This window comes from Monodelphis domestica, chromosome 4 (assembly GCF_027887165.1).
Source record: "Monodelphis domestica isolate mMonDom1 chromosome 4, mMonDom1.pri, whole genome shotgun sequence".
Lineage (NCBI taxonomy): Eukaryota > Metazoa > Chordata > Mammalia > Didelphimorphia > Didelphidae > Monodelphis > Monodelphis domestica.
The window spans coordinates 387,654,677-387,681,959 of NC_077230.1; the positions used below are offsets into that span (position 1 = coordinate 387,654,677).

Genomic DNA, 27,283 nt, shown 5'->3' on the forward strand with positions numbered 1-27,283 from the left:
GCACTGATAGACAAGTCATTTCACTATTCTAAGCAAACTCGTCCTCACCTGTAAAGTGGCCATCCTTGACCTCTGCTTCACAGGGCTGGGAAAAAGATGCTTTGTAGGCCTGGAAGTCCTAAAGGGATGGTGGGAAAGGGAACAAAATGCCTGTTGTGTGCCAGGGACTTTACAAATACCACCTCATTTGATTAACAACCCTTTGAGGTAGGTGCTATGATTATTCCCATTTTACAGATGGAGATTTGTCCAGGGTAACACAGCTGGATTTGAACTCAGATCTTTTAAACTCTAGGCTCAGTGCTCTATCTGCTGAGCCACCTAAAAAAAAAACAAAAAAAAAACACAACAAAAAAACTTGGTTGCTATTATTAGGGCACTACCAGTGGCTTACTTTAGATAAGCAGTTTTTTGGACTGTTTATGCTTTATTCTGTTTCCTGGGAGTGTTTAAGTACCACCAGGAAGTTTGTCTCCCAATCTCCTCCTCTCTTCTTTATTCTCCACCCAGTGTCACATGCATCACTTTGATCCCATTTGACCTGACATGTGGAAAAATTTGAAATAAAAGGAAGCTGTTCCTCAAATTTGCTTCCACCCTGCCCCTATCTGGTTTAGAACCATTTTATGATGTGACCCAAGTAGGAATCAACCAATCATACCATCGCAAGGACAACCCCTTTCTCCTATCACCACTAGACAGAGGTATAACTAGGGCAGGGGGCTAAGGCTTTGCCCCAGGGTGCTGAATTTAGAGGGTGTCAGATTTTGAGAGCACTGAGTTTGGAGGGTGCTGACAACACATGCAAACACAACATTTGGCTCCCTGTTAGCAAAAATATTTAGTTAAAATAGAAAGCTCTCAGATGGTGCTATAGAGACACGGTAGTTATTATTAGGGCTTACTTAAGACAAGTTGTTTTTGGGGGGATATCTGGATTTCATTGTGCTATTTAAGGGTATCTAGGCCCTTATTCCAGATATAAAAATTCCTAGTCTGGGCTCTGCCAATGAAACAACTTACCATTCCTCTTCTTGTCTTTCTTTCTCCCCCCTCCACCCTGAATCCACCATAGAACTTGTGGGACTAAAATAACAAACAAAAAGTTTGTAGGGCTTTCTGAGAGCTTCTAGTGGCTTAAGGAAAGGCCACTTTTTCTGAAGTTCAGGCTCTGGTTTACTACCTACTTAGCATCTCTCTAAATATTTATTCATTCAAAAAACATTAAGCACTTATTGTGTGCAGAATATCATGCTGGATTCTTCTGAGAGATAATAAAATTTAATTCACTTAGTCCCTGCCCTCATGGAGCTTATAATCTAGTAGAGAGATAAGACTCAAACATGGATTCCTACAATATTCTTGAAAAGTGTTAGAGAGAGGTGTGGACCAAGTGCTCTGGGCAGGAAGTCCTTTTTTTAAAAAAAATTCATTTTTATTGTCATGCAAAACCCACTTCCATATTGGTCATTGTTGTAAGGGCACTCTCATCCATAACTGAAACCCCAAAATAAAACCAACAATACACTAAGATGAAAGAGACACTCCAGCAGTTCTTTCTCTGGAGATGGAGAGCCTTTCTCATCATCCATCTTTCAGGATTGCCCCAGATCACTGCATAGCAGAGAGTAACCACATTTTCACAGATAATCATCATCGTGCTGTTACTGTGTACAACGTTCTGGTTCTGCTTATTTCCCTCTGCATCAGTTCCTGCAGATCTTTCCAGCTTTTTCTGAAATCAACCTGCTCATCATTTCTTATAGCCCAATAGTATTCCATCACCAACTTGTACCATATCTCGTTTGGCCATTCCCCAATAGATGGACAACCTCTCAATTTCCAATTCTTCGCCCCTAGAGAAAGAGCTGTTATAAATATTTGTGTCCATGTAGGCCCCTTCCCCTTTCTTTGGGATCTCTTTGGGATACAGAGCTGTAGTGGTATTATCAGATCAGGGGTGTGCACAGTTTTATAGCCCTTGGGCAAAATTCCAAATTGTGAGAAGGAAGTTTATTACTAATTGGGAAGAATCTAGAAAGGCTGCTTGGAGAAGGTAGCCTTTGAATGGGGCTTTAAAGCATGGATAGGAATTCTTTCAGCAAAAAGGAGGTAAGGAGCATTCCAGTAATAAGAAGCGGGGTGAATGAAGGCACTGACACCACCCGGAGGAGAGACATTTGACAATAGTGTAAATTATGTCTGGGAGAGTACTATGAGGTGGGAAAGAGTTTACACCCTGGATCAGAGAGGATCAGATTCTAAGGGAACACACTAGAACATTGGGCTAAATCTAATACAATAAAAAAAAATGAGGGGGGGAGGTTGAAGCTGTGATTTTATTCGTGTAGGGAACTTCCAGTAAGGAAACTCCCTTCAGCAATCTAGAATGGCTGTTCTTCCACCAAGACATGCCTAATGTCTGGAAAGAAGGAGGAGAGAACCTCCTCTGTCCCTCTCTGATCAGGGTCCATCTAGAGTGCTCTGCTCCATTTGGGCACTACAGTTTGTTAAGGATGTGGACAAGATGGAGAGCAGCCTCCAGCGCAGGTAGGCTGGGATGGTTCCGATCCTTGTGTCCCTGCAGTGGGCCTATTTAGCATGAGGAGGAAGAGATTCAGGGAGATCTGGCCTGAGAGCTGTCTTCAGGTATCTGAAATGTATTGTAAATGAAAGACTGTGGAAGCCACCATGAAGAAGATGCCCCATTAAAGCCACGATGAAGAAGATGCCCCATTAGCCTTGCGTTCCTTGGCTCCAGAGGTCAGGGTAAGGGGTTGGGGATGTCCATTAAAGCTGTCCTCGAGGGGAATGGACTGCTCAGTCAAGGCTCCATGACTGTTTGTGCTGGCATGTTACAAAAGGGATACAGATTGGATGGTGTCTGGGGTCCTTGCCAACTCCACTGGAGATTCTCTGATCTTCTGTCATGGAGGTCCTTGAATTTCAGCTGGACTTGTTTGAATTTGACTTGTTAGGTGATAGGGATGTACTGAAGATTTGTGAGCAGAAGAGGGGGGGGCGGGACAAGATGATTTTCCCAGAGATTACAGGACGGGCTTGAGTGGGGAGAGAATGGAGGTGGGAGAACTTGTTAGGAAGTGATTGCAATAATCTAGGAGGGGGGGTAATCAGAGGCCACTTGTACTGGGGTGGGACTAGAGACAGGGAGATTGTTTCAAAAGATGGCTCAAAGGATATCGTGTCAAACCTGAGATTGGGGGTCCTGGGGTCAGACACTTCCCAGCTGTGTGACCCTGAGCAAGTCACTTAACCCCAATTGCCTAACCTTACTGTTCTTCTGCCTTGGAAACAATATCTAGTATCAAGTCTAAGACAGAAGGTAAAAGTTTTGTGTTTTTTTTTTTTTAATGTTTTTGAGGTGTTGACTTGGGAACTGATTGGCTGGGAGAGATTAAGGAAAGGAAGAGTCTTGGATAAATCCAGAATTATAGACATAGGATCATTGCGTTAGAGCTGGAAAGGATCTTAGAAGCGATCAGGTGCAACCCTCTTATTTTACAGATGAGGAAACGGAGGCCCAGGGAGCTTAAAGAGACTTGCTGAGGGTCACATGGCTAATATATTATCAGATCACAGATTTAGAGCTGGTAGGGACCTGGGAGGCCATCAAGTCCAATCCCTTTATTTTACAAATTAGGGAATTGTGGCTCACCGAATTTGAGTGTCTTCCCTAGGGTTATGTAGCTGATAAGTGTCTAAGGGGGAATTTAAACCCAGGACTGACTCAGATCCACTGCCCTATCCCACTGGGCTATGCTGCCTATCAGATAAAGTCTCCCTAAAGTCCTCATCTAGACTGACCAGAATGGAGAATAGTAAACGATCCATCCCCTCTCTCCCTGGCACCCACTTGTTTGTTTCTCCCACAGATGAGCGAGGCAAAGACCACCTTCGGGCAGGGAAGTTGAACCTAGTTGACCTGGCAGGTAGTGAAAGGCAGTCGAAAACAGGAGCCACAGGGGAACGGCTCAAGGAGGCTACAAAAATCAACCTCTCTCTGTCGGCTTTGGGCAATGTCATTTCTGCCCTGGTGGATGGCCGCTGCAAACACATCCCCTACCGAGACTCAAAGCTCACCCGGCTGCTGCAGGACTCCTTGGGGGGCAACACCAAGACCCTCATGGTGGCCTGCCTGTCCCCTGCCGACAATAACTACGATGAGACCCTCAGCACCCTGAGGTATGCCAACAGAGCCAAGAACATTAAGAACAAGCCTCGCATCAATGAGGATCCCAAGGATGCCCTCCTAAGGGAGTACCAGGAGGAGATCAAGAAATTGAAGGCCATCTTGGCTCAAACAGTGAACTCAAACAACTTGTCAGGTAGGCTCACTCGGGGTCCCGGGGGCTGAAAATTGCATGGGAATGAGGGTCAGGGTTCTAGAGATGGATTTGGCTGTACATCTCAGCCTTCTTAATGGATTTCTCATGTCCCAAGTCTCTCCCATGGTCTACTCCATCCTCCTATCCAGGTAGAGCATGACTTTGATTAGAAAGGAAAAGGAATTTATATTTATCCTGGAGGTGATGGGGAGCTTTGGAAGTTTCTTGAGGAAAGTATTTTAGGACATCTGACCATGCCACTCTTTCCTGGAGTAGGGGACCAAGAAGCCTGGAAAGCTAGGAGGGAGCCATGTTGTGATGAACTTTGAAGACCAAAGGGTTTCTCTTTTATTGGGAACTCTCAGTTCTGACTTGATAAGGGACTGATGGGAGTCTGGAAAAAGGCGAAAGAGAAGACCAGCCCTCAGCAAAGTTTGCCTGGGGTCCCACTAGCCTTCTCCCTAGAAGACTCCCTTTCCAGTGGTGTAGTGGAGGGAGTACTGTCCTGGCATTTAAGAGGTCTATTTTTTTTCTGACCCACTCAAAATTTATTCTTTGCTTAGATAAGAGTTTTGTTTCCTATTATTCTATCTTTTAAAAATTTAAGTGTTTTTCCATGGTTACATGATTCATTGTTCTTTCCCTCCACTTTTCCCTCCCCCCTCCCAGAACCAACAAGCAGTCCCACTGGGTTATACATGTATTATCACTCAATATCTATTTCCATATTATTCATTTTTGTAATAGAGTAATCTTTTAAAAACCTAAACCCCACATCCTTGTTTATAATAAACAAGTGATAAATCACATGCTTTCCTTCTGTTTCCCATAGTTTTTTCTCTTGATGTGGAGGCTATTCTTTCTAAGAAGTCTATTTTATTTATTAGAAGCCATAGGAAGCTGCCATTGGAGCTTCTAGGGATCTTCTAGGTGGTAGTCATTCAGTTGTTTTTAGTTGCGTCTGACTCTTCCTGACTCCATTTGGGGTTTTCTTGGCAAAGATACCAGAGTGGTTTGTCATTTCCTTCTCCAGCTCATTTTACAGATGAAGAAACCGAGGAAAACAGGGTGAAGTGATTTTTCAAGGGTCACCCACCTAATAAATGTCTGAGGCTAGATTTGAACTCATGAAGAGGAGTCTCCCTGATTCCAAGCCCAGTGCTCTATCCACTGTGCCACCTAGCTGCCCTGCCCAGGGAGGATACCTCCCCCAAACTGTCCTTCAGCACCTTTGTTAGAGACAAGATGTTTGCCCACCATGGCTTTCTGAAAGGCCCCTGTCCTTGTGATAGGGAGATGACTTCATTTGAACTCATAAGAATGATCTCTTCCATTTTTTCCCAGGCAGACATTATTTTATTGCCATAGGGAGCTCTTGGTGAGAAATTTCCCTCCATCAGTGAACCTTGGCACCTGGCTTTCTGTAATTGATCATCCTTGAGTTGCCTGGAGCCCTTAGCCCGGCCTCCCCAGAGCCACCCAAAAGATGATCTGAAGCCAGATTCAAACCCAGGTCTTCCTGCCTCTTGGTTCAGTGCTCTACCCATTGGAGCATGCCACCTCCTCAATATCTGGGATTGCCCAGGGTCTCTAGAGGTTAAGTCTAACATGAAACATGCTAAAGTCCTTCAAGGACTGCTGATCTCCTTCCCCAACCCAGTTCTGGCCCCTTCGTGGTATAGTAGATAATCTTCCTGAGTTGTTGTGACTAGGAAAAAAATCATTATTTTAAATTATAACAGTTGGCATTTATATATAGCATTTATGTATGCATAGATAGGAATAAACATACATTATACATGCACACATATCTCATTTGAGCCTCCCAAGCCCCAGGACACATCCCTAAGTGCTTTGGTCTTTCCATCTGTATAATGGGGACATTTACCTACCCAGTTTTCTACTCCCAAGTCAGGGAGATAATAGGCTCTTTGAACCTGCCTGGTAAACCTCAGGGCGATGGTGGGGGTAGCAGGTGGGAGGCCTTTGTGGGGAAATCTGCCAGGTAGGGGCAGCTGTCCTCTGTGGTTGCTTCTTCCTCACTCCCACCACCCATGCACAGCCGGTCTCCCCCGCCAGTCCCCATGGCAGCGGTGCTCAGCTTCTCATCAGCTGGGATGACTCACCCACCTCCTTTCCACATGCTTATTAAACTGTCTTGCTCATCATTATCTTCTCCCAAAATGTTCTGCCATCCCTGGGGACCATGGGAATGGCCACAGCTTCTAGTAAGTGCCTCCCGACCCCCGAAGCCCTTCTTTTTTTTCTCCCCTTCATGTGTTTCCTTTTCCTTTCCTCTTTGCCTTTTCTACTTTCTCTTCTCTTTTCCCCTTCATTTCTCTCCTCCTATCTCTTCTCTCTTCTCTCCCCTTTTTCACTGCAGGGGCTCTCCCAAAGCCATCAAATTCCTCCCTCTATCTAGGGGTGTTCCTCCTCTCTCATCATACTCCTAGCATCACAGCTTTAGAGCAGGAAGGAAAATTAGAAGCCAGCAACATCAACTCTCTTGTTTTACACATGAAGAAACGGAGGCTCAGTGTCACTCAACAGGATCTGAACCCAGGTCTTCCTGCCCCTAAAGCACTTGCAGGGACGCAACCTCTCAGTTCTGGCTTGATGAGGGGCTGTTGGAAGTCTGGCAAAAGTGGGGAGAGAGAATCATCCCTCAACAAAACTCTAAAGTCCCTCCAGCCTTCTCCCTTGAGGACTGCCTCCTCTATGGTCTAGTGGAGGAAGCACTATCCTGGGATGGTCCAACTGGCCCAACCACTAATTCTTTTACGTAACTCTTGGGAAGACTTTAAAGCCTCAGCTTCTCCATCTGTAAAATGGGGATGATAGTCCCTGCCTTATCAAGGATCAAATCAGATAATTGATGGGAAAGCACAAACCTCTTATAGAGGCAAGGTGTTATTATAGTTTAATGATGATCTCCAGGGTTCCCTGATCTCATCCCTCAAGGCGCTGCTACCCAACCCACACCTCAATCTAGATGATTTGAGGCTTTCTCTTGGGAAAGCCTCCAGGGGACCTACCCAACACACTGGACACTTCCCTCTGGTTCCTTATGATAGCTCATTAGGTGGCACCACAGTACAGAGAGTGTTGAGGCTGGGAGTCAAGAGAACCAGAATTCAAATCTGGCCTCAGACAGTTACTATCTGTGTGACCCTGAGCAAGTCACTTGATCTTGCTTGCCTCTGTTTCCTCATCTGTCAAATGAGCTGAGGAAAGAAATGGCAAAGCACTGTAAAATCAAAGAAAACCCCAAATGGAGTTGTTAAGAATAAGGTATGACCAAAACAAGACAACATTATAAATTTATTTTGAAGTAAAAATTAAACAATAAAAATGTTCATCCTATTCTATTTTCTTTGCCTTGATTTAAAAAAAAAGCACTGTGTCCATTGACCCAATTTGACCCTTCAAGTCATTCTTAAATTCTGATTCTTGTAATGTTAAAAAGAGAGAGACTTCTAAGGCAGGGTGAAGAAGAGAGGACATCCCAGACAGCAGTGAAGGGAGCACCAGCTAGGAGTCCTGGGTTCTAGACAAGAGACAGAAAATCTGTGAGGAACAGAGAGAAAGCCAGTTTGCCTGGATCATAGAATGTGGGAGGGGGAGCGATATCGGTGAGGCTGGAAAGATAGTTTGGAAAGAAAGATCATTTGGGGCTTTAAAAACTAAACAGAAGAGCTGATATTTGATCCCCCAGGCAATAGGCAGCCATTGGTGTTGACTGAGCTGGGAAGCCAAATAATCAGGTCTGTGGTGAGGGAAATCATTTTATTGAGCCAGTGTTCATTTGTATTGAAGGAGAGAATTTTCTCAGGAGGGCCCCTATACTGGAGATGTCCCATTGGAGCAAAGCTTTCCAGTCTACATCACTTTGAAATGTATTTGGGAAATATTTAATAAATAAAAATTTGATACAACATAGATAATGTTCATTTGTGGTTTTCTAAGTCAGTAGGACTTGTCTGTAGGGCTCTGTTTGTACTTCTCCCCTCCTCCTAGGGCACCCCAAGTCTGGTCTAAATTCCAAATAAACCTATTTAATATAATTTTATGATTTATGTAAAAATGAATATTTGCATGATAGCTTATTATCCATGGGATTATTAAAATTAATTTTTAAATATGGTTTCTTAATCACCTTGATGACCCCGGATTACATATTGATCCCTGTTCTCTGCTTCCTGCCAGCCTTGTTGTCAAACCAGTTGTTTGGTAAACCCTCACAACAGGAAGAAAAGCCGCCTCCTATACCACCACCTCCTCAGCCAGATATTGAGGCCGAGAAGCAATTGATTCGAGAGGTAAGGACTAGAGAGGGTTGCCATTTTCCCCAGCTGGGGCCCAACCAGGTAAGATGACTTACACTATCATAGTGATCATATAAATTCCAAATTTCAGAAGAGGGATTTGAACTCAGATCCACTGATTTTAAGTCCATACTCCCCCTCCCCCCCCCCCCCCCCCCGGCTATGTTGGCTACCTTGGTATTGCAAGCTCTGTGGTCTCTGGTCTTTCATGGGCCCAGGTCTTAGTTTTGATTTTCTTGGGGCCATTCCTCTATTCATTCCTCTGTTCCATGGTTCCAGATGGCATCTAAGAGGTCTTTGCCTCAGGAATGATTGGCAGTCAGGCTGTATTCCCATGAGGTCTGGGAGCCTGGGCCCTTTTCTGAGCAACCTCCAGGAAGCACCTGCCTTTAGAAAGACAAGAGAAAACAAACTTACACACTTGGAATAAGCCCTAACCATAGATATAGATACATGATTTTGGGAAAGTTGATTAGTCTCTGTTTACCTTAGTTTCCTCCTCTGTAAAATGGGGATGATAATAATAGTATCTACCTCCTTAGCTTGTGAGAATCTGATTGCTTTTTTTTTTAACCCTTCTGTCTCAGTATTATTTTCCAAGACAGAAAAGCAGCAAAGTCTAGAAGTTTGGGGCTAAGTGAGTTACCCAAGGTCACAAAGCTAGGACGTGTCTGAGGCCAGATTCAAAACCAGATCTTTACAACTCTGGGCCTAGAAGTCTATCCATTGTGCTACATAGCTCTTGAGACTAAGCATTCTTTGCATACCTTAAGACACTATATAAATGCTAGTGATTATTAATATTATTATTACTCTTGCACCAGGCATGGGGGGTAGAGTTAGCAGTCCCAGGATCACAGGGCCCTGTGATTCTATGACTTCAAGGTAATCTAATCGAACTCCTTCATTTTTCAAATAAAGAAACTGAAGCCTGGAGAAATGAAATTACTTTTTCAATGCTATAAAGGTTAGAGAGTAAAGATAATGACTAAACTACCCCCATACTCAAAAATAGGTCAGGCTAAACTTTTTGGTCTAGTTTGTTCTTAACCTAAAAACAAACAAACGCCCCCCCCCCAAACTTCAAATTTCATATATGATTACCTCGGTAGTGTACATGAAATGGTTTTGAAAAAGACAGACCAGAGATAGGAAGCTCATTGATATCTAACTGGCTATGTTAGCAACATCAAATTTATGATAGCTTGGAATTTGACATGGTAAAATACCATTTCTTCTCCTCTCATTAATTTATGGGCACATGTAAAATACAGTAAGGACAAGGTGTCAGAGTCTCATCCTATTTAAAAAAAATAACTCTAGAAATTTTCCCCTATTGGCAATGAAAAAGAATACCATGAGTTAGAAGCAGGACCCAAACTGAAGTCCTTGGCTTCCCTTTAGGTTGGCTTTGCTTAGGCTACTTGAAGAACTATGTCTTTGGATTCTTCTGATTGCCAATTGTGTATTCCTTTCCATCTTATTTCCCCCTTTTTGATCCCACTCTCTTCTCTCACTCTGGCCCTCCCAAGTGTTTTGTTTTTCCACTTCCTCATCTTTTATATCACCCTCCCTTGTCTTATTCCCTTCCTACTTCTCCATAGGGTATGATAGAATTCTATACCCAAATGAGTAGGGTTATTATTCCCTCTCTGAGTCAGTTCCCATGAGAGTAAGGTTTAAGCATTGCCTATTACTACCTTCATCCTCTCCTACACTATAATAGTTTCTTTGTGCCTCTTTAAGTGTGATCATGATCATTTACCTCATTCTACCTCTCCTTTCCCTTTTCTCTCTCAATGCAATCCCATTTTTCACTCCTTAATTTTTTTTGCATATCATGTTATCCTAATAAACTTACTCCCATCCCTCTGTCTCCTATATATTCTATACTTCTAACTGCTTTAATATTGATAAAAAATTTAAGAGAATATCTTCCCTTGTAGGCATGTACATAGTTTGACCTTATTGAAGCCTTTATCTTTTCTCTTTCTTGTTTATCTCTTTATACTTCTCCCAAATCTTGTATTTGAACATCAGATTTCTGTTTAAGTCAGACCTTTTCATCAGGAATGCTTGGAAATCTTCCATTTTTTAAAATGACCATTTTTACCCCCCCCCCATATACTCAGTTTTGTTGAATAGGTGATTCTTAGTTGCAAACTTAGTTCCTTTGCCTTTGAGAATATCATATCCAAGCCTTCTAATCTTTTAATGTGGAAGTTGCTAAGTACTATGTAATCCTGACTGTGGCTCCATGACATTTGAATTGTTTCTTTCTGGCTGCTTGAAGTATTTTCTTCTTGACCTGGGAATTCTTGAATTTGGCTATAATCTTCCTAGGAGTTGTTATTTGTGGAATTTATTTCAGGAGGTGATTGGTGGATTCTTTCAATTTCTATTTTACTCTCTTGTTCAGGAATATCAGGGTAGTTTTCTTTGATAGTTTCTTGTAATATAACATCTAGGGTTTTTTTATCATGTTGTCCATTAATTCTCATATTATCTCTCCTGGATCTATTTCCCAGGTCAGTTGTTTTTTTTCCCAATGAGATATTACATATTTTCTTCTGTTTTTTTTTATTCTTTTGATTTTTTTATTTCTTGACTTCTCATTAGTCATTAGCTTCTAGTTGCCCAATTCTAATTTTTAAGAAATTATTTTCTTTGATAAGCTTTTGAACCTGCTTTTCCATTTGATCAATTCTATTTTTAAGAAACTTTTTTCTTCATTGGATTTTTGTATCTCTTTTTCCATTTGGCCAATATACCTTGCATTGTTTTCATTTCTCTTTCCCATTTTTCTTCTTCTCTCATTTGGTTTTTGAAATCCTTTTTTAGTTCTTCCAGAACCCGAGATCATTTCCCATTTTTTCATTTTATTTTTAAATTTTGCATGTAGTTGCTTTGATCTCACTGTCTATATAATAATTTTCAATGATTAGTTTTTTTGACATTTGCTCACTTTCCTAGCATTTTTCTTGGCTTTTATTTTTATTTTAAAGGTGGGCTCTGTTCTCAGGGTAGAGGGGGATATTCTCTTAAACTTTAGTTTTTCCTTGCTGTTGCCTTAAGCTCTAGTTCTGAATTTCTGGAAGTTTCAGTTTTTCTAAGGTGATATGTTGGTCTATGGGCTAGGAGCTCTGAAACCCACCTGCCATTGCTAATTAAGCTTCCCCCAGGGACTGCTGATGGCTTATAGGACTCAGAGCACTGTGAACTACTTTGTGCTAGGGTTTAGGGTCTAGCCTCAGGCTTGGGCAGGGGCTTCAGGCCTCATTCTGTGCTTACTGGCCAGTCACACTGAAGACTGCCTTGTGCTAGAATTTGGGTCTTCACTATATGCTTGGGCAGGGGCTCTGGGCCTCCTCTTGGGCTTGTACCAGCTAGACCCGCTACTAGATTGCCTGGGACTAGGGCTTCTGTGTGGGCAAGGGGCTCAGAGCTTACTTCTAGGTCTGTGCCAGCCAGGCACATCAAGGACTGCCCTCAGATGGGGCTTAGGGGTCTCACTGCAAGGTTGCATTAAGGCATAGGTGTGGGGTGCTCCTGCTGTTGGCTTAGGCAGGGTCTTGGGGTCTTGAAACAACTGATGAACCCAGTCTGCTAGATCCCTCTGACTACTCTATCCCAGTGAAGCTAGACAAGGAGTTCTTTTCTTAGAAGACAGTAGTTATCCCACCAGGCTCGTTTGCTCTTGGTTTAACCCTGAGAAAGTCTGGAATAATGGAAACATTGGTTTGGAGTTTGAATCCTTGTTCTGCCAGGAGTTTGTTGTATGACCTTGAATAAGGCTCAAGTTCTCTCATTTATAAGAGAAAAGAAGAGAAGAGAAGGGGATAAGTATTCATATAGCAGCTATTATTGTCCCCAAAACTATGCTAAGTGTTTTTTATAAATATTTTTTAACTTGATCTTAACAACTCTGGCAGGTAGGAGCTATTATTATCCCCATTTTGCAGATGAGGAAACTGAGGTAGAAAGTGGTGAAATGACTTGCCTAGAGTCACACAGCTAGTAACTGAATCCAGATTTGAACTCAGGTCTTCCTGACACTAGGCTCAAGTCTATACCTGATGTACCACCAGCTACCTTATAATTGAAAGGGTTGGTTCAAATGCTCTTTAAGGTCCCTCTCAGATGTTAATCTTCTGGTCCTCTGATTCTGGATATGCTGCCTGTCTTTCAGGAGTATGAGGGAAAGCTGGCCCGGCTAAGAGCTGATTATGAAGCAGAACAGGAGTCAAGAGCCAAGCTGGAAGAGGACATCACCGCCATGCGCAATTCTTATGATGTGAAGTTGTCTACCTTGGAAGAGAACCTCAGGAAGGAGACTGGTGGGTACTGCCTAGGGGTTGTGGGAAGGAAATCACTTAAAAGACTGATAAATATTAATTTAAGGTCGCCAAGGAATTCAGCTATGAAATTCCTAAATGAAAACTCAAGTCAGCAGTCAACTTTTATGGAGTTTAATTACAAACAGGAGGAAGAAAGGTATTAGAGAGAGAGAGAGAGAGAGAGAAGAGAGAGAGAGAGAGAGAGAGAGAGAGAGAGAGAGAGAGAGAGAGAGAAAGAGAGAGAGAGAAAGGAGAGAGAAGGGAATAGGGCTTAAATACCCCCTCTGTTTAGGCTGGGCCAAAAGGCCCAAGCCCTTAGATAGCTGAGGCAAAGAAAAGAGATCAGTCCCTATCACTCACGTGACCAAAATGGAGAAACAGTCTCAGGGGCCTCCACCTCCAGCTTCCTTCAGAGCCAGCCTTCTCAGAGCACCACCTCTCAGAGCAAAACCTCTCCAACCACCCCTTAGTCTTCAGACCCCGCTATCTTTAAGGAAACCATCCAAGTTCCCTCCCCTCAGTTCTCATATCTACCAATCACTGTCCATGTCTTCCCTGTGCCAATGGTGGCTCTAGCTTAACCCAGGACCGCCCAGAGGTCTGTGGCTTTGCACATGTCTGTTGAAGGTCATATTCTCAAATAATTAAATCTTGATCCTTTGCTACAGCCCTTCCTAAATCCTGTTACCCTGAGTAGGGTGGAGATTGGAATAATTAAATTTTGATCTGTGCTGCAGCCCTTTCCATTGTTCAGCAAAAGGTTTCTGTCCTAAAGTAATCTTAAGAAGGGAGGAGAAGGAACCTCCCTTGCCAATGGGGTTCACATTCCAATAGAGTTCCCACTATCAGTAGGAAATTTTTCAAGTATGAAATTTCCCAATGGTGAAATTTCCAACATTTATAAGTCTAAGAAATTTTAAGGTTTACAGGGTGAGTGGTATGGGGGATGTTGATAAAAAGATGTTAGGGCTAGGATTGAGGCCTTTGGCAATACAATCTCATAACATCGTTGATCTGGAAGGGTCCTCAGAGGTCATCTGGTTCAATCTCTTCATTTTATAGAAGAAACTGGGGTCCAAGGAGAAGTGACTTGTTAGTAAGCAACAGAAGTGGGATTTGAACACATGTTTTCTGATTCCAGATCCAAGACTCTTTCCACTCTACCACACTGATTTTCCTTGTCTGTCTTGTGAACCATTTGGTTCATGGCTTAAATTTTGGCCAATTTGGAGAATTTTCATTGGGCCAAATCTTAGATTTGATTCTTGTGGGAGCTGGTGATCTTTCTTTCCTCTGTTACCTGACAAAATATGGCACCTGATAGCACAAGCCTGCTTGCCATTGATCCCATGGAAGAGCCAATCAGGATGATTTAATGCAGCCCATCTCTAGGATTGAGGAAACACCCTGGAAAGGGGTGTTTTGTTTATTTATGCAGAGCCGAGTTCACTTCAGTGGGGATATGGTTCCTCTTTCCTCCATTGAAGACTATGTTGGTTTTTATCCAGTATCCTGGTCAGCACATAATGCATTAGGGAGACTGATTATGCCTCTCAGTTATAACTACAAGGTGTGCTGTATCACACGCCTTGGATTCCGTGAGAATCTTGAAGTTGGGGTTTTCAGCTCTAACCACTCCACCTCCTAATTCTGAAGGTTTTAAATCAATGGATAGGCCAGTGGACAGCCATACTATTCATTCCTGAAGGAGAAAACATTCCATTATTTTAACATTCTGCCTTCTCCCTTTTTTCCTTTTCAGTGGCTTATTAATGCTCTTTCTTTGTCTTCTTTCTTTCACTTCTCAGTGAATTCTCTGCTCCTAATAGAATAATTCTTCTTGGTTATGAGTAGTTACAGTCTAGCAAAATAAATGAACAACTGGACCATGCTTGAAAATATATGCCTCAAGGGCAGCTTCCAGATCAATTGATGGATTGAGAACCAGACTGAAAGATGAGAGGACTTGGTTTAAATCTGGCCTCAGATACTTCCTAGCTGTGTGACCCTGGGCAGGTCACTTAACCCCCATTGTCTAGCCCTTACTGTTCTTCTGCCATGAAAAACCTTTATACAATATTGATTCTAAGATGTTAAGAGTTTTAAAAGAAAATAAAAGGAAATATATGCTTCTCAGGAGGAGGAAATATGTTTTGCATGATTTCTTATGTCTAATGGGTATCATTTTTTGCCTTCTCAATGGATCAGGAGGGAGAAAACTTGAAACTAAAAATAATTTTTAATTTAAAGAAGGAAAACATATATGTATCATTCCATGCCTTTAGCCCACCACCTCTTAACAGTATACACTAACATTCGGTAAAAGGCCAAATGAAATGTCCTGGGGATAAAAAATAAAATGGTTACTACAGAGATCTTGCTACCAATTTCATGGAGAAGAGCAATAAGACTTATGTAGATAATTTAGCAAATGTTTGTTGAGTAACTCTGCTCCATGGCAGAATGGGAAGATGACCAGAGAGGAATGATTAGAAGGGGAGATCATCTCCCTGGGAGCAGGGATGTCAGGAAAGGATACCTCACTTAGGCCCCTTTTTAGAGCAAGGAAGAGATGCCAACTTATGGAGATGAAGAGAGATCATTGAGTGCATTTCAGGCATAAGGGAAGGTATGAGCCTCTGCATGGAGGAAGAGAGGAGAAGAGGACAAGAGCCTCTATTCCTTGTGGCAGGGAGATGGTACCAGCTAGTTTAAGTGAAAATAGAATATGGGAGGAGAAAGCAGGATGAGCTAAAGATGGGGAATGGGTGATAGGATGGAGGCTTGAATGCCAGACCCAGGCTTATACTTTATTCTGTAGGAAGGGATGATTTGATTCTTGTCCCTGGTGCCTAGCACATAGCAGGCATTTAATATGTGTTGATTCAAATAAAATCCATTTGGCAATGGAGACCCATTGGAAATTTTTGAATAGAGGAGTAATTCAATCAGTGATGCATTTCCCCACAGACACCAGAGCTTGGAGGGGGAGTTTGTGAATGGTTCTGAATGTCTTTTTGTTCAACAAGGTAGATTGCAACAGACAAAGTACCCAATGGCAGTGGGTGAGTTTCCCTCATTGGAAATCTCCGAGCAAAGGCTGGGTAACCATTTGTCATCTTGTCGAGATTCTTCGTCAGGTATATTCTGGTCTCTGTGTCTTTGATGGCCTTGTTGGCCTCTGGGTGCCCTCTTTGCTTCTGGAAATCATGGGCTCACAGGAGCACAGATTTAGGACAAGAAGAGGCTTTAGAGACCATCCAGACCAACCCAGTTCACCTTCCTTATTTTATGGTTGTGAAAACAGACTCATAGTGGGATGGAAGTGACCTGCCCAGGGTCACATAGCTAGTCAGTATCTGAGGCAGGACTGGAACTTAGATCTTCTTGATTCCAACTCCAGCCCCCTATCTTCTGTGATTCTCCGAGACAGAAGGCCTGGCTGGCTCTGTTGCTTATTACCAGTGTGAAGCTGACAAGTTATTTGATCTTTTAGCCTATTTCTTCATCTGTAAAATGATAATACTTACCCTTCCAAAAGAAAGGAAACCATTATAAACAATAAAAGGGGTTGGGAAGTGTGAATTGTTGTGATCATTCTTCTTGGAATGGGGTCATTGAATCCCTGTTAAATGCCTCCAAAGGCCTAGATTCAGAGTCAAGAAGACTTGGAACAAGGTGGCCATGGGACTCTTGGCAAGTGATTTAATTTCTCAGTACCCCAAAGTGACTTTCTAAGATTATAATTTGTAGGTGAGCTGCTGACCTGAATCTGATGGAGATTCAAAACTTGGGGAACTCCCCACATTGATTAAATCACAGACCTAGAGAGAAGGAAAAACGATTGTCACTGAGGAGCTTAAAGCTTAGCTGGGCAGGTCAGTGCCGGTAGAATAAGAATAGCTAACATGTCAATAGCATTTACACAGAACTAGGCATTGTGCTAAGTAATTATTATCTCATTTGATCCTCCCAACAACTTTGGGTGGTAGGGGCTGTTATTATTCCCATTTTACAGATGAGGAAATGGAGGCAAATAGAGGTTAAATGGCTTGCCCAGGTTTAGAGAACTAGTGAGTGTCTAAGGCTAGATTTGAACTCGGGTACTTTGGTGCCTACAATAATGTCACCGGTGTCATGATATGGACATATGATCACAGGACATTGGACTGGTCAGGAAAGGCTTTCTGAAAGGGGATGTCCAGCTGAGCCTGGAAAGACGGATAGGGTTTGAATAAGGAGAGAGTGGTGAGAGGCAATGTGGGAAATGGTGTGAATAAAGAGAAGCCAGAATATACCTGTGTGTTGGGGGAATAATGAGGAAACTTCTGGCTAGAGCCTGAGCGCGCAGGGCCTTGAGACAAATTAGCCTTTTAGAGAGTGTGCTTTGGGATAATCTGAAGCAAACTGTGTTAGTGGCATGATTTGGAGTTTGGAGAAGTCACCTTTACTATGTCTTGAGCTCAATACTCCCTTTACCCTTAAAGACAATGTAACAAAAATGTTTTTGTTTTCTAGAGGCAACCCAGAAGGCTGAGGCCCTGTCCAAAGCTGAAGCCCTGCTCAAGGCCGAGGCCCTGTCCAAGATTGAGGCCCTGTCCAAGGCTGAGGCCCAGTCCAAGGCTGAGGCCCAGTCCAATGCTGAGGCTCTGTTCAGGGCTGAAGCCATGTATAAGGCTGAACTCATGTCCAGGGCTGAGGCCCAGGCCAAGGCGGAGGCCATGATGAAGGAAGCTACTCTCAGGAGCGAAGAACTAAAATCCGAAAGCCAACTGGAAGTCCCCCTTGAGATCTCCCCTGAGATCCCATTGTTGGAGGAATCTGACCAGACTGAGCCTCCCCCGGAATCTGAGGCCCCCCTCCTGCCTGAGGCCCCCTTCCTGCCTGAAGAGCCCCCCAAAGAAGAAGCCATACTTTTGCCTGAGGAGCCCTTTCCTTTGGATGTCCCTATTGAGCTGGAAACCCTGCTGCCAAGTGAAATCCTTGTATCTGATACTCCAGTCAAGCCTGATGAGTTGCCCAAGGATGAACTCTTACTCAAGTCTGAAGCCTTCTTCCAGGGTGAAACTATGGTTGAGGAGACTGTGGAGCCATCCCTGGAACAGGCATTTGTGGAGCTGCAACCTATTATATTAGACATATCTCCAGAAGCTAAGCAGATCTCAGGACAGCTGGCCATTTTTGATGAGCTGGAGGTAAAGCTGTCCAAGATGCCTCCTGGGTCTACCAAGATTGAGATATCAGAAATTCCACTGCAGGTATCTTTTGCTTTTTGGTGACTTGATATAGGGAAGTTTGCTGTCCTGGAATCTGTAAAGCAGGGTCTGCCTTCTGTACACAATACGTTGGAAGGGCAGGGCTAGAATCTATAATCATGGTGCCTCTCACTATACTTGATGATCTGGGGATGGACATGGTAGTATTCAAGGACCCTGAATCTAGCTTGCCAAGAAAACTGGGGTTACATAGACTGGATTTTAGAACTTTCTTTTAGATAACTTCAGATAGGTGCCCGTTCTGGGTCCAGAGGGTGCAGTCCCACCAATGACTTGGTTAGAGTAGGAGACAAGTGCCCTCAGTTATTCCTGGCGTGTGAGGGGGCTGTGGGAGCTGGAGGAAGGGAAGGGGATGGAGATTTTATTTGAGGAGTGAGGCCAACCTTGAAGTGTCCTTGTCTAAGCAGTGGGGAAAAGAGGCTGAGGGCCTTGGAAGGGTGAGGGATGTAGAGCACTTCTCTTATGGGGAAGAATCCAACTCAGCCTTTCACTTCTAGACTTTCCTGGTGTACTCCTCCTTCTTTTTCCTCTAAATAAAGAGCTCTTCCCCTCTTCTTTTCTCCTTTCCCCTTCTAGCATCCTCCTCTCTCCTCACTTCCTGCCTCTCTGCTCCTTTCCTTTTCTTTTCCTTCTCTTGGTTTTCTCTCTCCTTTTCTATTTCCCGCCTTTCCCTAATCTCCTTCCTTCCTTCCTTCCTTCCTTCCTTCCTTCCTTCCTTCCTTCCTTCCTTCCTTCCTTCCTTCCTTCCTTCCTTCCTTCCTTCCTTCCTTCCTTCCTTCCTTCCTTCCTTCCTTCCTTCCTTCCTTCCTTTCTCTCTCTCTCTCTCTCTCTCTCTCTCTCTCTCTCTCTCTCTCTCTCTCTCTCTCTCTCTCTCTTTTCTGGTGCTCATCTATAAATTGAGAGGATTGGACTCATTGACTTGTAAGGTCCCTTGCATCTTTGAATTTCTGGTCCTCTGATTTGTTCCCAATTTATCCTCTTCCCCCCCCTCTCCTTTCCCTTTCATCTCTTTCCTCCTCCTTTCTTCTGTTCTTCTCTTCCTCCTTTCTTTCCCCTCTTATTCCCCTTCTTTTCTTCTCCCCTTCATGTCTCCTCTTCCTTTCTCCTTTCTCCTTTCTTCTCTTTCCTCCTTCATTTTTCTCCTGCCATCTCTTCTCTCTTCCCTCTTCTCTCCTCTTTATCACTCTCCTCTTCCTCCCTTCTCTTCTCCCCTCTTCCTTTCTCCTTCTCCTCCTCCCCTCTCTCCTTTCCTTCCTTTTGGGAGATGGCAGTTGCTGCTCAGATCACCCCATTCCCATTTTTGTCCCTCCCCATTTCAAGTATTCCATGTCAGAACTGCCACCACCAAGTGATATGAAGCCTGAAGACTTTCCTGCCTTGGAGGCCAAAAGTGTGAGTCCTGCTCATGTATGTTTTTCTCATGTAGAATGCTGAATAAGGCACTCACTAAAATGAGGTTTTTAAAGGTTCCAGCTTTTTAAAATTACTCCAATCCTGCTTATATCATTTCTCTCACTGTATTGGTATGAAGCAAATTCAGAGAAGTGGGAGCCTTGATGGAAGCCCCCCATTTTACAGATGTGGAAATAGAAGCACAAAGAGAAGTGACTCATCTAGGGTCACATAGATGGTGTCTGAGGGAGGATTTGAACCTAGGTCTTCCTGACTCCCAGGCTTTCCCACTATTCCCCACTAGCCTCTAGATTCATAGCATCACAGATTTAGCACCAAAATGAAAAGTAAGCAATGGTAGAATTGTTTTGATTACTGTTCCCAGAGCAGACATAGGATCCTAGATTTGGGGTTGGTTAGGACTAGAGGTAATTGAGTCCAATCTCTGCACAGTGAACCAATTAAGCAAGAAGCATTTAGTAAATGCTTCCTGCTTGCCTGGCACTGTGCTAGGTAGCGAGTACAAATACAAAAATCAGTCCCTGCCCTCAAGGAGCTTACTTGAGATTGTTGGAATGGATGGGATTTCTAGCCTCTGGAGCCAGGTAGATACAGTGGACCATTTGCAGCAGTGCTGGCTGCTCACCAATCAGAACAGCACAACCCCAGAGCAAAGAAAGTTGGGACCATTATGGGGAAGAGCTGAGAAAAGCTCCTTGGTGGAGGAGGTGGCATTTGTGTTGGTATAGGATGGGCAGGAATTCAACAGATAAAGAGAGGAGGGAGGGAGCCACTAGGTGACTCAGTGGATAGAGTTCTAGACCTACAATCAGGAGATCCTGGGTTCAGATCTGGCCTCAGACACTTCCTAGCTCTGTGACCCTGGGCAAATTGCTTAACTCCAATTGCCTGGCCCTTACCACTCTTCTGTTTTGGAACTAATACTTAGTGTTGATTCAGACAGAAGGCAAGAGTTTAAAAGAAACAAGAAAGAGGAGGGAGGCAATTCTTGGCAGAAGATATAGAGTGAACAAAGGTATGGAGGTGAGAAAGTGTAAGCTGATTTCTGGGGATAGAAAGGAGTCCAGTTTGTTCAGTGCATAGGACCTATAGACTCATATAGAGTGGAAGAGAGCAGGTAACAAGTTTATTGCCCCCTCTCCATTCCTTTCAGTGTATGACCTGCTAGCCATTTCCCCACCCAGTCCCTTCTCCAGCCTCATCTTACCATCTCCTTTTCTCTCCTGCCCAGGAGTCTGAGCAGCCACAGATCCCCAAGAAAGAGAGCATAGGAGTGGAAGTGGCAGTGGTGACAGATGAAATCCCTGCAGCTGTGGACCAGGAACAGGTGCTGGCCAGGTAAGAGGTGGGAGCAGAGCCTATCACTGCTCAAGACTGGGCCTCTGGGATCACCAATGGGAAAGCTAACTGGATTCCTGCCACAGTCATGGCAGAATAGTCTTCAGAATCAGGGAGGTGAGAGTACTGTGCTGCACTCCACCCTGGGCAAGCCACATCTGGAGCAGTCTCTCCATAGCCGGGGCCATACTTTAGAAATGATATCAACAAGCTGAAATATATCCAGAAGAGGGGAACTAGACAGATAAATCATCCATGTTCTCCCATCTCAAACATTCTCTGTCTTAAGGGCCATCTCAACTTGGACATTCTGTGTATATCTAGCTCTAATATCCACTTTCTAGAGCTGGAAAGGACCTTAGAATCCAACTACCTCATTTTTATAGATGCAGAAACTGAGGCACTGGAAGAGACGTGACTAGCCTAGGGGCACAGAGCTAGTAAGTAAGCTCAAGTACTCTTTTTTTCCAAGGCAGCAAGAACACTTAAGAGGGACAAAGGAGCCATACTTCAGGTGGGGGCTGACGGGATTTATAGCTGCCTTCAGATATTTGAAGTCCTGTGACTTAATCTTACCTAATTAGGAGACACGGGTGGGAGTATAGAGTTATGAGAGTACAGTTATCAGATTAACAAAGAATTGGGGAAGCTAGGTAGCACCGTGGACAGAGAGCCAGTCCTAGAGTTGGGAGGACCAGGGTTCAAATGTGACCTCAGATACTTCCTAGATGTGTGACCCAGGGCAAGTCATTTAACACCAGTTGCCTGGCCTTTGCTGCTCTTCTGTCTTGGAATCAATATATTTTTTAAACCCTTAGCTTCTGTATTAGAATCAATACTGTGTATTGGTTCCAAGGCAGAAGAGTGGTAAGGGCTAGTCAATGGGGATCAAGTAATCAAAATAAGCACAATTGGCTCATCCTCAAAAGAAGGGATATTTAGCTTGAATTAATATCTTGTGGGCTGAATAGTGTATGATGCCTTAGTGAAATTACATCTCCACTCTGATTAAATGTGGATTCTTCTTTTAAGAGGAATGGGCCTGTAATTGAATTAATTTTTTTTCTGTTTCTGCCTCTTGGCTTTGTGTTTGAGTTGCCATAGAGCAGGTAATGTGTGTAGGTGGGGAAATAGGTTGAATGGGAGGAGTTTGGGTTGGTTTAGAGATAGTTAGAACAGGATGAGGAGTTGAGGTAGTTTGAATATGATCAGAAATGTGTGGAGCAGGACTGCACAGAGACTGAATCGGCTCTAATGATGAGGGAATGTTAAGAAATAAATCTCTCTTCTTACTATGGGGATTTTTCAAGCTTTTCTCAATGCTTTTTATATAAGCCTTGAGATCCCCCAGACTCTCCTCCAGATTCTTTTCAAAGTCATTTGAGTTATTTTCTAGTTTTTCTTCAAGGTGAGCTTTTAGTTCACCTTTGAGGCCAACCAAAGTATATTATTCTGTTTCTTCCTGAGGAGGAATATGCAGAATGTCAAACCTCCTATCACTATAAGTACAGATAAGAACAGTGCTATATACAACCACTGTAAAATATTCTGTTGGATAATGAGCCATTTTAGATAGACAAGAAACAATATCATAACTTCAGTTGGAGTACTCAGAATCATAGTTAATGTAATTGTTAATTTTGTTTGCAGTTCTACTTTCTGTCAGTAGATGGCACTGTTTAACTTAAAGGATTAACAGCTGTAACAGAATTAACTGCTAGAAACTTAACTTAGGGATTGTTTCAGTAAAAAGTAAGAAAAATGATCAGAAGGTTGTGGGTTCAAGGTCCCTTCCTGGTCGCCAGTTAAAATGTAAGAGTTAAAATAGGGGTTTTGACAAAATAAGAGAGCAACTTTTAATAACGTACATTGTAATGAGAATATAATAGAGTTTTAAATGACTATTATCCCTTTAAGCCAGAGGAAAGAAAACTTCTAGCAGCTTTTAACAATAACAATTTAATTTTATTAAAATAGAGGTAATAAAAGAATATAGTAAAATGAATATAGTAAAGGAGGAAAATATAAGAAAGAGGTAGAGAAAGAAACTCCCCAATGTCTATATTAGTTATCCTATATCTATAACTGCCTATAATTACTATTTAAAACTGCCTATATTTACCTATAACTGCTTATAACTAATGCTAATAACAAGCACCCCACAAAGTTCCAACCCAATCCAGCCCAATCAAAACCAACCGAATAATTGTTTAATACATCCCCAATTAGGTCTCTCAATGAAAACCAGCCACCTTCCAAAAGGTTTAAGGAAGGGAAAAAAACCAACAGTCCAAACCAAAAGGCAAAAAGCCCTCTAAAGGCTAAAGCCAAAAGCCCTCTCAGTAAGCTCAGGCCCACCTTTATATTCCAGCAACTAAATGCCAACCGCCAACTAATCACCAACCCACACCACCAGCAACCAACCCCCAACAACCAACTCACACCCAGCAGCCAACTTCCCTGCAACTGCTGGCCCTAACTGTCAGTAACTGGCAGACTGATGAACCAACTCTCAGCCCCTTTTATAACCTCCTCCTACCTTACTTCCTATCTCTGTGGGTCCTCCTTCCTGTCACTGTGGGCTGGTTAATCCCTACACATCTTTATGGTAAGAGGACCTCCAGGTCCCCTATTAAATTAAAAAAAAGAATAAAGAATTCCTTTTTACAAACACAGGTAGGAAGAATGAGAGGCCAGATTTGAAATCAGGACCTCTCATCTCTAAGCCTGGCTCTTAATCCACTGAGCCACCCAGAATGTTTTAAATGCATAAAATAAAATACAGGTGATCACAAAGGAAATCAATTATACTGAAATATAATTAACAAAAAAATTTTTTAAGGTTTGTGGACTTGAGTCTGTGTTTAAGAATGCCAGTTCCAAAGATATTAAGGCCACTCTAAAAAGAGAATTAAGCGTGCTCCTTGCCTCCCTAACCTCACCTTGGGCAGAGCCAACAGGAAAGGCTAGGGTAGTATAAAGAAGGCAGACCTTGTTCCTACAAAGGAACAGGAGGCAGCTAGGTGGCTCAATGAAACATGGAGACAGGAGGTCCTGCGTTCAAATCTGGCCTCAGACACTTCCTAGCTGTGTGACCCTGGACAAGTCACTTAGCCCCCTTTGCCTAGCCCTTACTGCTCTTCTGCCTTGGAACCAATATAAAGTATTGATTCTAAGGCAGAAGATAAGGGTTAAAAAAAAAGTCGTATAGGTCCCTGCTTTTGCATTATATTCATTTCTCAATATTGCTTTCCAACCTCCTGGGTTTGGAGAGCCATCCCGTATAATATAATAAACATTTAAAAATAAACCCCTCCATGCAGCAAAACCATCCAGCATATTGACAGTCATGGCGTAGGCACCCTTCCACACTCATAGACCCTCATTTCAATCAAAGGAGGCAGATGACTTTATTTCTTCTTTCTCCAGAGCCAGCCTGGGTCATTAGATTAGACAGAGTTCAGGCTCCTATTTAGGTAAGGCAACACGTTTTTTAATCTCGATTCATGAGATCAGGGTCTGAATGCTGACTCTGCCTGTACCCTTGGGGACCTTGGGCAAGTTCCTCCTTCACATCTGAGCCCTGCATTACCTCCCCTCCTGGGCTGCTGTGAGGGAAGTATTGTAGAGACCTTCAAGTCTTAGGGGAAAGTGGGCTGCAGTCAGCACCATTTATTATTTTTAACATAAGGGAGAAAGGAAACTCACAGGTGGGCTTGGGCTCTTCAGGGATGGCTGAGAGTAGTCTGAGGCCGTCAGGTGTCCCAGGCTCCTAGAGAAGAGCCTGGGTTGTGCAGGATGTCTGGGGGGGGGGGGGTGGAGGGAGCTCTCTGCCTGCTTAGCCAAGCAAGATTCCATTTGGTAGCCAACAAAGGCTGCTGATTTCAACAGTTTAAAATCAAACACCAGCTGTGAAAGAGCTGGTCTGAGGAAAAAGACAGAAAAGAAGGGCAAGGACCTCTCTGGGAATGAAGAGGCCTTTGGATTATGCTGTTCTCTCTTCTAAGGCTTCTCTAAACTGTGACCTTCTCTGGCCTAAGGGGTCCCCCAGCTCTGACATTCTGGGTTCAAAGGTTCCTCCCAGCTCTGACATTCTGGGTTCTAGGGGCCCCCCAGCTCTGACATTCTGGGTTCAAAGGTTCCTCCCAGCTCTGACATTCTGGGTTCTAGGGGCCCCCCAGCTCTGACATTCTGGGTTCAAAGGTTCCTCCCAGCTCTGACATTCTGGGTTCTAGGGCCCCCCAGCTCTGACATTCTGGGTTCTAGGGCCCCCCAGCTCTGACATTCTGGGTTCTAAGATTCCTCTCAGCTCTGATATTCTGGGTTCTAAGCCCCTTTTAGCTCGTAGGACCTTTTTTTTTTTTAACAGTTTCTCTTTTTAAGAGCAGGACTATCTTACAGTTGGACTCTAGAAATCTTCATAGAAACAGTCCCTAGTCAGGGTAGTTTTCCTTAGTCCTGGCACCATTCCCTCTGCATTCCTCCCCTTCCATGCTCTGTTGTCATTCGTGGTCACTTATATCCTCTCTCTCTGTCTGTCTGTCTGTCTGTCTGTCTGTCTGTCTGTCTGTCTCTCTCTCTCTCTCTCTCTCTCTCTCTCTCTCTCTCTCTCTCCCCTCTCTCTGAAGATTCCTGACATTCATATGTCAGAAACTCCAAAAGCATTGTGAATATCTCATTGGCATGGCTTAGTGATCTTGGCTTTCCCCACTACTCTGGGATCTTTAGCCAGTCTTCATTTCCCTAATCCTTTATTTTCTTATTTACAAAATGGAAGGAACAACAATGACCTAGTCTGCCTCCGAGCACTGTTAGAGGGTCAAATGAGAAGATGTTCTACTTTTAAGTGATGGAAGAGGAAAGTGGGAAGCCTTTTACTTTTCATCAGTTACAGGAGATGCCCCTGAAGGGGATGGCCAAGGGACATGAAATAATAGTCAAAGAGTTGCCCTGCTGGTTCCCTGGGATTAGAGAACACAGGAATATATCTATTCCAAAACACTTTTCCCACAAAAACTTCCATTTGGTTGCAAATATATATAAGTGAATCTGCAAGAATCCCAGAATATCAGAGCTAGGAGGTCACTTAGAACAGAGTGTCAGAGCTGGGAGGGAGCTTAGAACAGAGAATGTCAGAGCTGGGAGAGACCTTAGAACAGAGAATGTCAGAGCTGGGAGAGAACTTAGAACAGAGAATGTCAGAGCTGGGAGAGACCTTAGAACAGAGAATGTCAGAGCTGGGAGAGACCTTAGAACAGAGAATGTCAGTGCTGGGAGAGACCTTAGAACAGAGAATGTCAGTGCTGGGAGAGAGCTTAGAACAGAGAATGTCAGAGCTGGGAGAGACCTTAGAACAGAGAATGTCAGAGCTGGAGAGAGAGCTTAGAACAAAGAATGTCAAAGCTGGGGAAGCATGTTAGAGCTCACCTAGTCCAGCTCTTTCATTTTATTTTTTTTCCTATTTTTTGTTATGCAAAACACACTTCCATATTGGTCATTATTGTTAGATCACACTCATACATAACTATACCCCCAACAGTTCTTTCTCTGGAGGTGGATTGCTTTCTCCATCATAAGTCTTTCAGGATTGTCCCAGGTTATTGCATTGGTGAGAGCAGCCAAGTTTGCACAGATGATTATCATGCCATATTGCCGTTAATGTATACAATGTTCTCCCAGTTCTGCTTATTTCACTTTGCATCAGTTCCTGCAGATCTTTCCAGCTTTTTCTGAAGTCATCCTGCTCATCATTTCTTATAGCACAAAAATAGTCCATCACCATCATATACCACAATTTGTTCAGCCAATCAATCAAGGGTCATCCCCCCCCCATTTTCCAATTCTTTGCCACCACAAAAAAGAGCTGCTATAAATATTTTTGTACAAGTAGCTCCTTTCCCCTTTTTTATGATCTCTTTGGGATACAGACATAGTAGTGCCATTACTGGATCAAAGGGTGCACAGAGTTTTATAGCCCTTTGGGCATCGTTCCAAATTGCCCTCCAGAATGGTTGAGTCAGTTCACAACTCCACCAACAATGCATTCAGCTCTTTCATATTATAGAACAGGAAATAGATGCAGAGAAATCAAATGAATTGTCCCCAAATCACAAAGTGAGTTCACACAGAGCCTTTTAGTGTAATCCAAGTTTTTTGGCCCTTTCCACACTGGCCAGTTCTTCCTCAGGCTTTTTCTCATCTTCCTCTCTGAGGGCACGACCTGGTGCTCTGGTGCCTGGTCCTGGCCA

At 43.3% G+C, this 27,283-nt stretch overlaps 1 protein-coding gene across 9 annotated transcripts in view; it reads left to right on the top strand.

Moving 5' to 3' along the window:
* Nucleotides 1-27,283, top strand: part of KIF17 (kinesin family member 17) — a 69,486-nt gene that overhangs the window by 32,176 nt on the left and 10,027 nt on the right. For 7 of the 9 annotated variants that reach the window (XM_007491241.3, XM_007491239.3, XM_007491242.3 and 4 more), the window contains 6 exons: nt 3,894-4,346; nt 8,553-8,665; nt 12,861-13,008; nt 17,527-18,266; nt 19,605-19,676; nt 20,929-21,035. In XM_007491241.3, the coding sequence (XP_007491303.2) occupies nt 3,894-4,346; nt 8,553-8,665; nt 12,861-13,008; nt 17,527-18,266; nt 19,605-19,676; nt 20,929-21,035 (1,633 nt within the window). The remainder of the gene's footprint in view (nt 1-3,893; nt 4,347-8,552; nt 8,666-12,860; nt 13,009-17,526; nt 18,267-19,604; nt 19,677-20,928; nt 21,036-27,283) is intronic. The other 2 variants (XM_001377401.5, XM_056795663.1) reach the window with 1 other exon arrangement.